This window comes from Pseudocercospora fijiensis (genome assembly GCF_000340215.1).
Source record: "Pseudocercospora fijiensis CIRAD86 unplaced genomic scaffold MYCFIscaffold_4, whole genome shotgun sequence".
Classification (NCBI taxonomy): domain Eukaryota; kingdom Fungi; phylum Ascomycota; class Dothideomycetes; order Mycosphaerellales; family Mycosphaerellaceae; genus Pseudocercospora; species Pseudocercospora fijiensis.
In genome coordinates, this window is record NW_006921535.1 from 1,744,538 (window position 1) to 1,755,063 (window position 10,526).

General features: G+C 53.4%; 4 protein-coding genes across 4 annotated transcripts; 2 read left to right on the top strand and 2 right to left on the bottom strand.

Moving 5' to 3' along the window:
- Positions 1-487: 487 nt before the first annotated feature.
- Positions 488-1,556, bottom strand: MYCFIDRAFT_203438 (uncharacterized protein; the record flags this gene model as incomplete). The annotated part of the gene is made up of 2 exons (XM_007928091.1): positions 488-779; positions 847-1,556. 2 exons carry the CDS (start codon positions 1,554-1,556, stop codon positions 767-769), a joined length of 723 nt encoding a protein of 240 aa, XP_007926282.1. The 3' UTR covers positions 488-766.
- A 167-nt stretch (positions 1,557-1,723) lies between these two features.
- Positions 1,724-3,706, top strand: MYCFIDRAFT_36293 (uncharacterized protein; the record flags this gene model as incomplete). Its single annotated transcript, XM_007927555.1, has 1 exon — positions 1,724-3,706. The coding sequence occupies one exon, from the start codon at positions 1,724-1,726 to the stop codon at positions 3,704-3,706; it is 1,983 nt and encodes a 660-aa protein (XP_007925746.1).
- Positions 3,707-5,968: 2,262 nt separating this feature from the next.
- Positions 5,969-6,208, bottom strand: MYCFIDRAFT_19639 (uncharacterized protein; the record flags this gene model as incomplete). The annotated part of the gene is made up of 1 exon (XM_007927518.1): positions 5,969-6,208. A coding segment is annotated over one exon (240 nt), but the record flags the coding sequence as incomplete, so codon positions are not given.
- Positions 6,209-9,453: 3,245 nt separating this feature from the next.
- On the top strand, positions 9,454-10,335 carry MYCFIDRAFT_90177 (uncharacterized protein; the record flags this gene model as incomplete). The annotated part of the gene is made up of 2 exons (XM_007928092.1): positions 9,454-9,955; positions 10,031-10,335. The coding sequence occupies 2 exons, from the start codon at positions 9,454-9,456 to the stop codon at positions 10,333-10,335; spliced, it is 807 nt and encodes a 268-aa protein (XP_007926283.1).
- Positions 10,336-10,526: the final 191 nt, after the last annotated feature.

Here is a 10,526-nt window from a genome sequence, read left to right on the forward strand (position 1 = left end):
TATATGGCATATCTCGAGAGCTCGAGGACGGCACTAACAGCTTCCGTTGACTTGACTTCTGCCAGGCCGAGACTAACGTTCTCTGAGTCGCTGACACTGGCTAACGATTCAGTAATCCAGAGAAGGCCTGCGGACACCGCAGCTATCATCATCCGCCACGTGTAAATAGAGCGGCTGGAGTTGCTCGTGAAGCAGAAGTGAATTACTGCTTCACCTCACAACCGGATCAGCCTTGCTAGAGTAGTGTGACTTTGCCCCTCGTGCTAGTTTCGTCCGTCTCACGAGCCGCACATCTAAAGAGCTACAGTCATCCAGGTGAAGTACTGCAGTACCTCACTTGCGTCTCCTGCTCTGCTACCACGTTGCACCCACGCTTTCGAAGCGGAAGCCAGTGCCTAGAGGCGGCCACGAGTTTCATTGAGAGGCATGTGTTCGCACGCGTTCCTGTCTCCGAGGAGCTGGAAAGTTCTGCATGAATAGAATATTTGACGTTGAGACTGAATCGATTCTCGTATGTCGCCAAAAGTGGATCACAGAAGGCCAGCGCTCCGCTTTCAGATATAGGGTATCCTTGGTATGAAACACGCCGTGGTGAACCAGCCTCAGCCGCTTCTCTACTATTCCAGAACGCCTGACTTCTCCGGGCCCTTGCTCATCCTGATGCTGTGCGAGACCCAATACCACAAAATGCCCAAAATCCAGCAGCCATGTACAAACTACAAAGGTCATCTCTCAACTTCGCCTATGAAGCAAAAGCACCCTGTCATCAATCCGCCAGCCTAAAGTCATAAGTCAGCACCGTCTCACATCGCCCATGCTCTCTCTCTCTCGTATCGAAACACTCACCTATAACTAACCACCGTATCAACGCGATGCGAATTCGTCGAAAAACTCCTCAACATCACCTTCTCAGCATTCTTCACCTCCTTCGCATCACTATCCCCCCACTCCAGCGGCACCTCACTATCCGCATCCGCATACACCAAAACATTAAACGTACAATTCCCATCCAACATCGGCAGAAAACTCACACTCGCCGTAATCTGTCTGAAAAGCGCCTGAATCTCCGCCTGAATCTCCGTCTCACCCTTCTCCTTCTCTTCCGTCTTGGGCTCCGAATTCTCCTTATCGCCACTTCCCTCCCCTTTCCTCGCCTTCTTCTTGTTGCTATTATTGCTGTCTCCCATCACATCCACACCAAACTGCCACCTCTCAACATGTTCCCCCGTGTCTTTGGAAGTGACCACAACGACGAGTTTCGAAATCTTGCTTTTTTGCATCCATTTGCTGAGTTGCGACATGATTTTCTTGATGTACGCTTTGACTTCATCGTCCAAGGTCACCATCATGTTCAATCCATATTTTTTCACCGGTGCGAAGTCTTCGGGTGGGTAGACGCCGCGTTGGAAGAGGATTGTGTTGATGCTGTATTCGAAGAATTCGGTTACGAGTTTGGAGGAGCCGCGGAGGGCGAGTTTGTGGGTGTCGATTTCTTTGGAGGACTTGGAGGACGATTTTTTGGTGGCTGATGGGTCTTTGCTGCGCGAGGAAGACATCTTGGGTGGTTTGTGGTGTGTGGTGTTGCAGTGCTCGTCGGCGGTCGAATGAGATGTAGCGATGTTTATATAGATGGTTGGCGTAGTAACGAGGTATAGCGCCAAGACTTTTAGAGATGCATCGCAGCAGCAGATGTTCAGAAGAGTAATGAACAGCACTCACACCCATGCGACGATGTTTCCTGGCGACTAGGAGTACCAATGGCTTCTGCCGCTCCTGGTGGCAGTCAAGCATCATCGCTGCTGATGCCTTCAATGGCTTTCAGCGACAACGACTGAGCACTACTGCTCGCCTCTTCGCCGCTCCGACGCCCTCTGCCATCGAGGAGCGCATCTCAAAGATACCCATCGAACGTTTCCGCAATTTCTGCATTGTCGCACATGTTGATCATGGCAAGAGCACGCTCAGTGACCGCCTGCTGGAGTTGACGGGCACCATCCAACCGGGAGGGAACAAGCAGATCTTGGACAAGCTCGATGTGGAGAGAGAAAGAGGCATTACCGTCAAGGCGCAGACGTGTTCGATGCTGTACAACCACAATGGAGAAGACTACCTGCTGCATCTTGTTGATACGCCTGGACACGTGGACTTCAGAGCCGAAGTGAGCAGAAGTTATGCCAGTTGTGGAGGTGCTCTACTTCTCGTTGATGCTTCACAAGGAGTACAGGCACAGACGGTGTCCAACTTCTATTTGGCATTCGCACAAGACCTGTCACTAATCCCCGTCCTGAATAAGGTAGATCTGCCTTCCGCCGATACTGAAAGAACGATTACTCAGCTCAAGGACACTTTTGAGCTCGATGCCTCCAACGCTGTTATGGTGTCTGCAAAGACTGGTCTCAATGTCGAAAAGCTGCTTCCAACAATTGTGCGCGACATTCCTGCGCCGGTTGGAGATGAAAATGGGCCATTGAAGCTTCTGCTTGTGGATAGCTGGTATGACAACTATCGTGGTGTCATTCTGCTGGTGCGCATCTTTGAGGGCAAGGTCAAAGCAGGTGATCGACTTTGTTCCTTCGCGACGGAACTGGAATACATTGTCGGCGAGGTTGGTATCATGTATCCACTCGAGACTCCTCAGAAAGTGCTTCGCGCGGGTCAAGTTGGATACATCTACATGAATCCAGGCATGAAGAGACAGAAGGAAGCAAAGATCGGAGATACATATACTACAGTTGCGAGCAGAAAATTGGTCGAGCCTCTACCCGGATTCGAAGAGCCAAAGCCAATGGTCTTCGTCGCAGCTTTTCCAACGGATCAGAGCGATTACGCTCACCTGGAGGACAGCATCAACCAAGTCACGCTCAACGACCGATCTGTGACGGTCACAAAAGAGAGTTCAGAAGCACTCGGCGCAGGCTGGCGTCTCGGCTTTCTGGGCACACTTCACTGCTCGGTCTTCGAAGATCGTCTGCGCCAAGAGCACGGCGCCAATATCATCATCACGCCGCCCTCCGTGCCTTTCAAGGTCGTTCGCAGAGACGGTCGCGAAGAGGTGATCTCGAATCCCAACCATTTCCCAGAAGGCCCAGAAGTGTACCAGAATGTAGCATCGCTCGAGGAGCCTTACGTTGAGGCCACCATTACCTTGCCAGAGGAGTATCTCGGCAAAGTGATCGAGCTTTGCGAAGGCAATCGTGGGGTCCAGCAAAACCTGTCGTTCTTCACTGCAACGCAAGTCATTCTCAAATACCTCCTTCCTCTCGAGCGGCTTGTCGATGATTTCTTCGGCAAACTCAAATCGACGACCAAAGGCTATGCATCTCTTGACTATGAAGACGCTGGCTACCGAAAAGCCAATATCCTCAAGCTGCAATTGCACGTCAACAAAGTCCCCGTTGACGCCGTTGCTCGCATAGTGCACTACAGCGAGGCAGAACGCATCGGGAAAGCATGGGTCACAAAGTTCAAAGAGCATGTTGATCGACAGATGTTCGAGGTCGTCATTCAGGCCGTCGCTGGAAAGAAAGTCGTGGCGAGAGAAACTTTGAAGCCATTCAGGAAAGATGTCCTGCAAAAGCTACATGCGGCCGATGTGTCCAGAAGAAGAAAGCTGTTGGAAAAGCAGAAAGAGGGGAGGAAGAAGCTCAGGGCTGTGGGCAATGTGGCGATCGACAATAAGGCCTTTCAAGCATTCCTGGCTAAGTGAATCTGTATAGATAGATGGAGAGATACCCAGATCATGCTCAATGAATCCCCCCCCCCAACCCAAAATCAGCGACTTAATCTTCTTACATTGCGTGGATATCGTACCACTACCATACTGAAGCGCAAGACAAGGATCGCGTCTATTCTACCCAGTATGATTCCTCTCCATGAAGAAAGCAAAGCGTCTGCACAGTCCAAGTACCAAAACTTCATGCCAGGGAGCAAGACAATCGCCTTCAGTTCAAAGGTGCTCGATTATGGTCCCGATGACCATCGCCACAAGGCAGAAAAATCTTCCGACAGAGCTTCTAGGATCGAGTTTCATCATGTTGTCGTTGAGATCGAAGCATCTTGAGCAAGATTCTGGTGATATGTGCCAAACGCATTAATTTTACGTTCAAAGTCGTGATTTCGTAGTCATGCTATGATGGACAGCTAAACACCCCTCTCAACCCATTTCCCACCAATGCAAGCCGAGCGAGTCCTGGTCCTCGAAGACCGTCGAGTTATGCTGTGCAGACAAACCACCAACTCCTCGCTTGCTAATCCCATATCAAAAAACAAACAAACATTACTTTAGTAGTGAACGCTGACGGTTCAAATCGTCCGGCGATGGATCTCTCTCACTTTTCTTCGTCCCTTTTGTGTATACCATTTCGTTTCATGCGATGCGGTGCCATCTCACCACACAGTAAACACTGCTCGCTTCGAGCTCTAGGTGTCCTTTTGGTTTTACAGCGTCCTTGCCGCGACACAAATCCTGTGTGCCCTCTCAATACGGCCTCCGTGCGCCTTTAGTTGTCGACCTTCCACGCCTCTGCACATCTTCATCCAGAACGATTGCTGTTGCTGGCGACGTTCCGGCAAGTGTGTTGTAATCTCTGCTTCGGCGATGAATTCGTCGAGCAAATGAGTTCATCATAGCACCAAGATCAACAGGAACTTGAGAAGGCTGCATCTTCTGTGCAAAGCCTGCCATCAAAGAGCCGAGGTGACCGTCGTACTACTCAGGTGATTTTTGCTCTCCAGCGGTTTCTGTTCCCGACTTTACACGCTTCGTTTCCATATCCTCGGCCTCATCTTCCCGAGGGCGCTTCACTCCTGCAGAAGACGGCCGTGTTTCGGTCAGGGGCGGCCATGTATCTTGACAAGCGGTCTTTGAAAGCTGCTTCTCCTGCTCTGCGATCGGCTGCGAGATTGGCAACCCTTCCACCCTGCTGTCGGTAGCAGCGTGGCTCTTTGTCGTCTCGTCCGTGTTGCTCTCTGGCATGGCATTTGAAGCCGTTGACGCTGGGGGTGGATTGGTCGTCGCCGGCAAAGCAGATGAAGCTTCAGAATTCTGCGGTGTCGGAAGGCCGTGTGTGTATTGTGGCGGCGGCGGGCCTGCAGCTGAGCTCTGAGTCGTAGCGCTTGCAGTGATGCTCTTCTGATTAGGCGCCACGCTGGCCGAGGCCTGCATATAAGGCGGGTGAGGAGGATATTGAGACGGCGGCTGCGGAGGTGCTTGTGGATGTAGCGGAGCAGGTGCGGCACTGGGGCCGTTTGCTGCCACATTCTGCGGACCGTCCTGTCTCACACTTGGTTGGCCGTTCTGTGCTACTGGCATTTGCGGCACTGCCTGTGGCGATGCGATGTTGTTGTTCGCTGGTTGAACTGGCGCCGGAGTCTGAGTCCCTGGCGCGGCGGCCGGTGCAGGCGCTGGCGTTGAAGAATCTGCAGGCTGCGGGGTCTGAACAGTCGGCGACGCCCACTCCTTCTTATGTGCTTCGAAAATGGTCAGAAGAGTCTTGCATGGCTCTGAATTGCCATCAAATTTGGCCTCAGCTGCAGAGGCCGCTGTACCGCCTGCTTTGAGAAAGTTCTCAACCTCCGCTAATTGCTCGCCAAAAGCCTTGGTCATAACTTCCTTCTGCTCAGCAATGAACTGGCTCAGATACTGCAACTTGAACCGCACAAGATCATTAACGAGACTATCGTACTGTGCTGCCTGCTGGGATTGCGGTCGTGGAGGGCCACTAGCATGAGGTCCTTGCTGTTGATAGTGGCCGTTTGAATTCTGGCGCATTGGACCTTGCTGTGGCGGTGGATACGAACCATTCGCAGTGTATGGGCTTGCGTAATTACCTGAACCAGGCTGTCCATTTGGATTGTACGCCATTTGCCCATTCGTAGGCTGTTGGCCATATTGTCCATACTGGTAGGGCATCTGCGGTCGCGGAGGCGGCGTTGGTTTTCGCTTTTTGTCGCTGAGGGGATAGTTGTGGTCTATCGTCCAGTACTTGCCCTTGCCACTTTTTCCGGCTTCCACGAAGCGGTCGGATTGCAGCAGGTTATGTCGAACACTGCTCTGCCAACCAACAGAATTGACCTTGTACTTGAAAAAAGGCCACCGCTTCTGTATCTTGTCGTAAATAGTCTGCAGATCGGCTTGTCCTCCCTCAATGTTCATGAGTATTTCATCAATAATGTAGATGTAGGTCATCGTGGGCTTCTTCAGTTGCTCTTCCGTGAATTCATGTTCAGGTTTGATTGGAGATGGTGAGCGAGCCCGACGAGGCAGCGTTGGCGGCATTGGACGCTGAGCCGGCACTTCATTGGGGCTTACACTACCCTGTATTGGCGCCTGCGCGACCCCAACAGGCTGGGTTGGTACTGGCACCGTCGGATGAGGCGCTCCTGAGGCTTCAATGTTCGGTACTGGCGCATCGGGCAGCGGCTCACCTTTGGCCTGCGCCTTCGCAGCAGCATCTTTGGCTCGCTGCTCATTACGAACCATCTCAAGCACTGTTTGAAGATCGGGAGGCTGTTGTCCCATGCGGTCATATTCCTTCAACTTGCGCTTGACAGCAGCATCGTCACGCTTCGAGAGCAGACCATTCTTTGGTGGCCGGCCCGGACCTTTCCGCTTCTCTGGAAGTTGACCGGGTGCCGCATTCGCGAAGGCAGAAGTGGGATCAAGTTTAGGCTCTGGCTTCGGCGGCTTCGTTGCTTGCTCACCAGACGTATCTGCTGAACCCACGGTGGGTGCGGCTGGGTCTTGTGAAGCTTCCGTCCTCGCTTGCGGTTCGCCTGCAGGTTGACTCTGCTCTCCAGCTTTCGCATCCTCAGGTTTCGCATCATCTTGTGCCTTCGCCTTCGTAGTGGTTTTGCCCGAAGACTTGTCTTTACCTTTGCCCTTGTCTTTGCCCTTGCCCTTGCCCTTGCCCTTGCCCTTGCCCGAGCCACTACCTGCGGCTTCCTCTGCAGGCGGTCGAGCCTTTTTACCGAGACTAAGCTTGATTTTGCCAAGAGGTTTCTTCGGCTCCTTGCTCTTTTTCGCCTTCTTCTTCTGTGAGCGCCAGCAAGGGCAACATCGTCTTCCTCGTCACTCGGGACGGATTCGACAGTATCGGATATCCGTCGAGCAGCGGGGCTTGTCTCGACATCGCTATCAACTTCCACGCTCTCCATGACCTCATCGTCGTCATCATCAAACTGTCCCATTTCCTGCTGTTGAAGTTGCGCGACCACGTTGGACGGCAGGCAGAAGAAGAAGCCGATTTCACCAATGAAGATTTCAGCGCCATGATTGAGAATAATGTCTCGCGCACCTTTCTGGTAATGTTTCTCCTCGATCCAGATGCCATTCTGACCATGGACGTCAGCGACCCATCTGCCGAGCTCAGAATTGTATTTCAGCAAGAGGTGCTCTTTGGAGATGGAGCCAATGGCATCGGGGTTCTGAGGATGCACAGACAGCTGTGCCCATTCCGAGGGATCTGCGTCGGGATACTCTCGGCCAGTGTAGCCTTCCGTGTAGAGGGCATCGCCTTCAGCTAAGTCGTGGAGACTTTGCGGTGCAATCGAATGGTTGGATGACGAATTGAGCTTCTTCTTTCGATATTGATACTGGGCCATGATCATATCTTGATCGTCCTCGCCGACAAATGAGACTACTCCGCCCTGCTGACTGTAGTTGCTCAGCAAGCTGGGCATTGGATGTCCCGTAAGTCCACCATCATCAGCGGGCTCGTCGTCCGAGGCAAGCTGATCGTCGTAGACGGAGGGCATACTCGGTTCTCGCTCGTAACTCGCCAGGAATTCCGCAGCATGCCGCTGGGCCTTTTTCCTTTTGGCCTCTCGCTTTGCCGCACGGCGCTCCTGTTTGCGCTGTGCCTTGACATATGCCTCGAACTTCAAGTCTCGACCAAGCATAAGGTAAGGCGTGTGGACATAACAATAGCTGTCAGGGAACTGAAGCATTGCGAAAGCATTGTGGACCTCTGGCGTGGGCTCCTCGGCAGCAGCAGACATGGTGGTATCAGGTTCTTCATGGGATGAGGCGGCCTCAGCGGCAGAAGTGAAAGCAGCGACGTCGTCAGCGTTCGTGTGAAGGGCGAGTGGGATTTGGGCGTCAGGCACATTGCCATTCACGTGTGCGGGATGCATTCCGGGCTTAGGCATATCGTCGAGGCCAAGGGCAGCGGTGTTGCGGATGCTGCTCTCTACTCCATGGTCGATGGGTTGGACAGGTGTATCGATGCCAGGCCACTGGCCAGAGCTCCGTCTGCTGTTTGCTGCGGGAGTAAAGGGTGCGGGTGCGGGTGCAGGCACGGGTGTGTGGCTCAAATGGGGATTGCTTGTCTCTGCAGCGTGCTCTTTCACATCTTCCGGCTCCGTTCCCGTCAGGATGTGCGACTCGCTCGCGGATTGTGCCGGGGCGGCAGGCGCAACAGATCCAGCACTTTCCATCTTTCGTGGTGTGGGCCAAGATGACAGTGCATTGCGTCCTCCGATCGGGCCAGCAGGAGTCTTTGCAGCTTCGCGTGGATGGTGCAGGCCAGGGTGCGGGTGCAGTGCGGACGATGGGCCTGCAGCAGTAGGGAATTGTGCGACAGGTGGACGAGGGTGGTGTGCGCGATGTCCTGCTGCTGCTGCTGCTGCTGCTGCCTGATCGTGGGCTCGTAAGGTGGGAAGGAGTGAGGTCGGGCCTGCACTTTGTCGAGATGTTCCTGCTCAAGAAGTTAGAGCAGCGCGGTGAAGGGAAGGACGATCTGCATCGCCGGCATCAAGCGGCGTTAGCTCCGAAGGCACGGGCCTCAGCCAAGGGTATCGGACAACAAAGTCGTGGTTCCAGAACTCAATCTCTTCTTGCACGCTTCGTATCGTCTTTCGCATAGTATGGCATGTCGAGTCCAGTGAAGTCAGTCTTCCGGCAATGGTACGTCGCTGCTTCGACTGACATCCTGTTGCCTTCCACACGCAGTTCTGGGCCAGACTCCGTATCGAACAGGCGAGTAGAAGTGGTCCCGCAAGAGCCGCTTTCAGTACCACAACTTCCCTCACATGCCGTGCCACGTCTGGCCTCTGAACGTGGACTTCACGTTGTGCTTCGGGTATGTAGATGCTTTACTCACTTGCATAATTCGCGAACGCCTGTGCGCCTCTCTGTACTGTATTCCACGAGTCCATCAGAGTCATCGACGAACGTCCATTTCCCGTCTGAGCAAAGGAGTTGCCTGCCATCATTGCATCTTGACCAGGAAGTGTCACGACGGTGCGCAGTCTTGGCTGCTTGATGTATACCCGCGTCAAGCTGTGCAAGTCTTGTTGGGCGCATGCTGTAGCGGCCAAGACCTTGCCTCTTGCCTCAGCCGAACCAGAGCCTTCAGCCTGACGAGCTGGGCGTACCATGAAATAAAGCTCAACGGAGTGGATACACAGCTGGCGATTGTGCCACTCAGCCTACGCATATCCGCTTACCACAAGATGGTCGCCAAATCAAAATCGACCAAGAGGTCAGCAAATACCATCGAACCGAGGCCGGACAAGGCCACCACAATGCAACTTGCTACATCACAGCACAACCACGCCCCATACTGGCCACCTATCCAAACTCTGCCGTCCTCGGAGCTCGCAATCGAGATTCTGTTGAAAGACCAGATTTTGACAATCTCCCAGCTTTGGACGAGTAAACTTTGCAAATCCTACGTGACCTTCCTCAAGACGCTGCCGCTAGTGACCACCCCCGGCAAGCCGAAAAAAGGCGAGGCTGTAAGGGTGAACGACAGGTACCAGGTCAACGATGCGCGCTTCGCCGAGCAGCTATGGTCATGCACTGCCTTGAAAGATCTCGTCACTCAGCCCGTCATCGACGGCGTGGAGCTCGATGAAAATGCGCGCTCGGAGCTCTGGGGCGGCGACGTCTTGGGTCTGAATCCCAATATACGCATCTATCGCTACAGCAAAGGGCAATTTTTCGATCAGCACTGTGAGTAGACGCGAACGCAAATGAGCTTGTTGTGATAGAAGCTATGATTGGGCTGATACAGTAAGCTTTCTACAGATGATGACAGCAACAACATCGATTTCCCTTCGGCCGAATCTCCGAACCGTGTCGCAGCGAAGACGACCTGGACGCTTCTTCTCTATTTGACCTCGCCAGCAACTGGATGCCAAGGCGGCGAGACAGTGTTCTATCCTGAAGCGTCGAGTAAGCGCGAGGCTGCGCCGCCGCCGGTCGTCGCCGAGCTAGAAGTCGGCATGGCACTCTTGCATAGACATGGCAAAGACTGTCTTCTGCATGAAGGTCGCGAGGTCACCGAAGGCGAGAAATGGGTTATTCGAAGCGATCTGGTAGTGAAACGGTGAAATCTGGAAGTTTTTTTTGCGATCGGCTCTCCGTCTGCAATGAGCCGCCGCTCGATGGGTTAGAAAAAGCTCCTTCCACTGCACTTGGATACGGTCCAGTCAAAGATATGAGAATGCGCTCATTTTCCGCAGACCACTCTTGAGCCCGTGGAGGCTGGGAAGGCGCCTGTCATCTACCTTTTCCCCTCCCC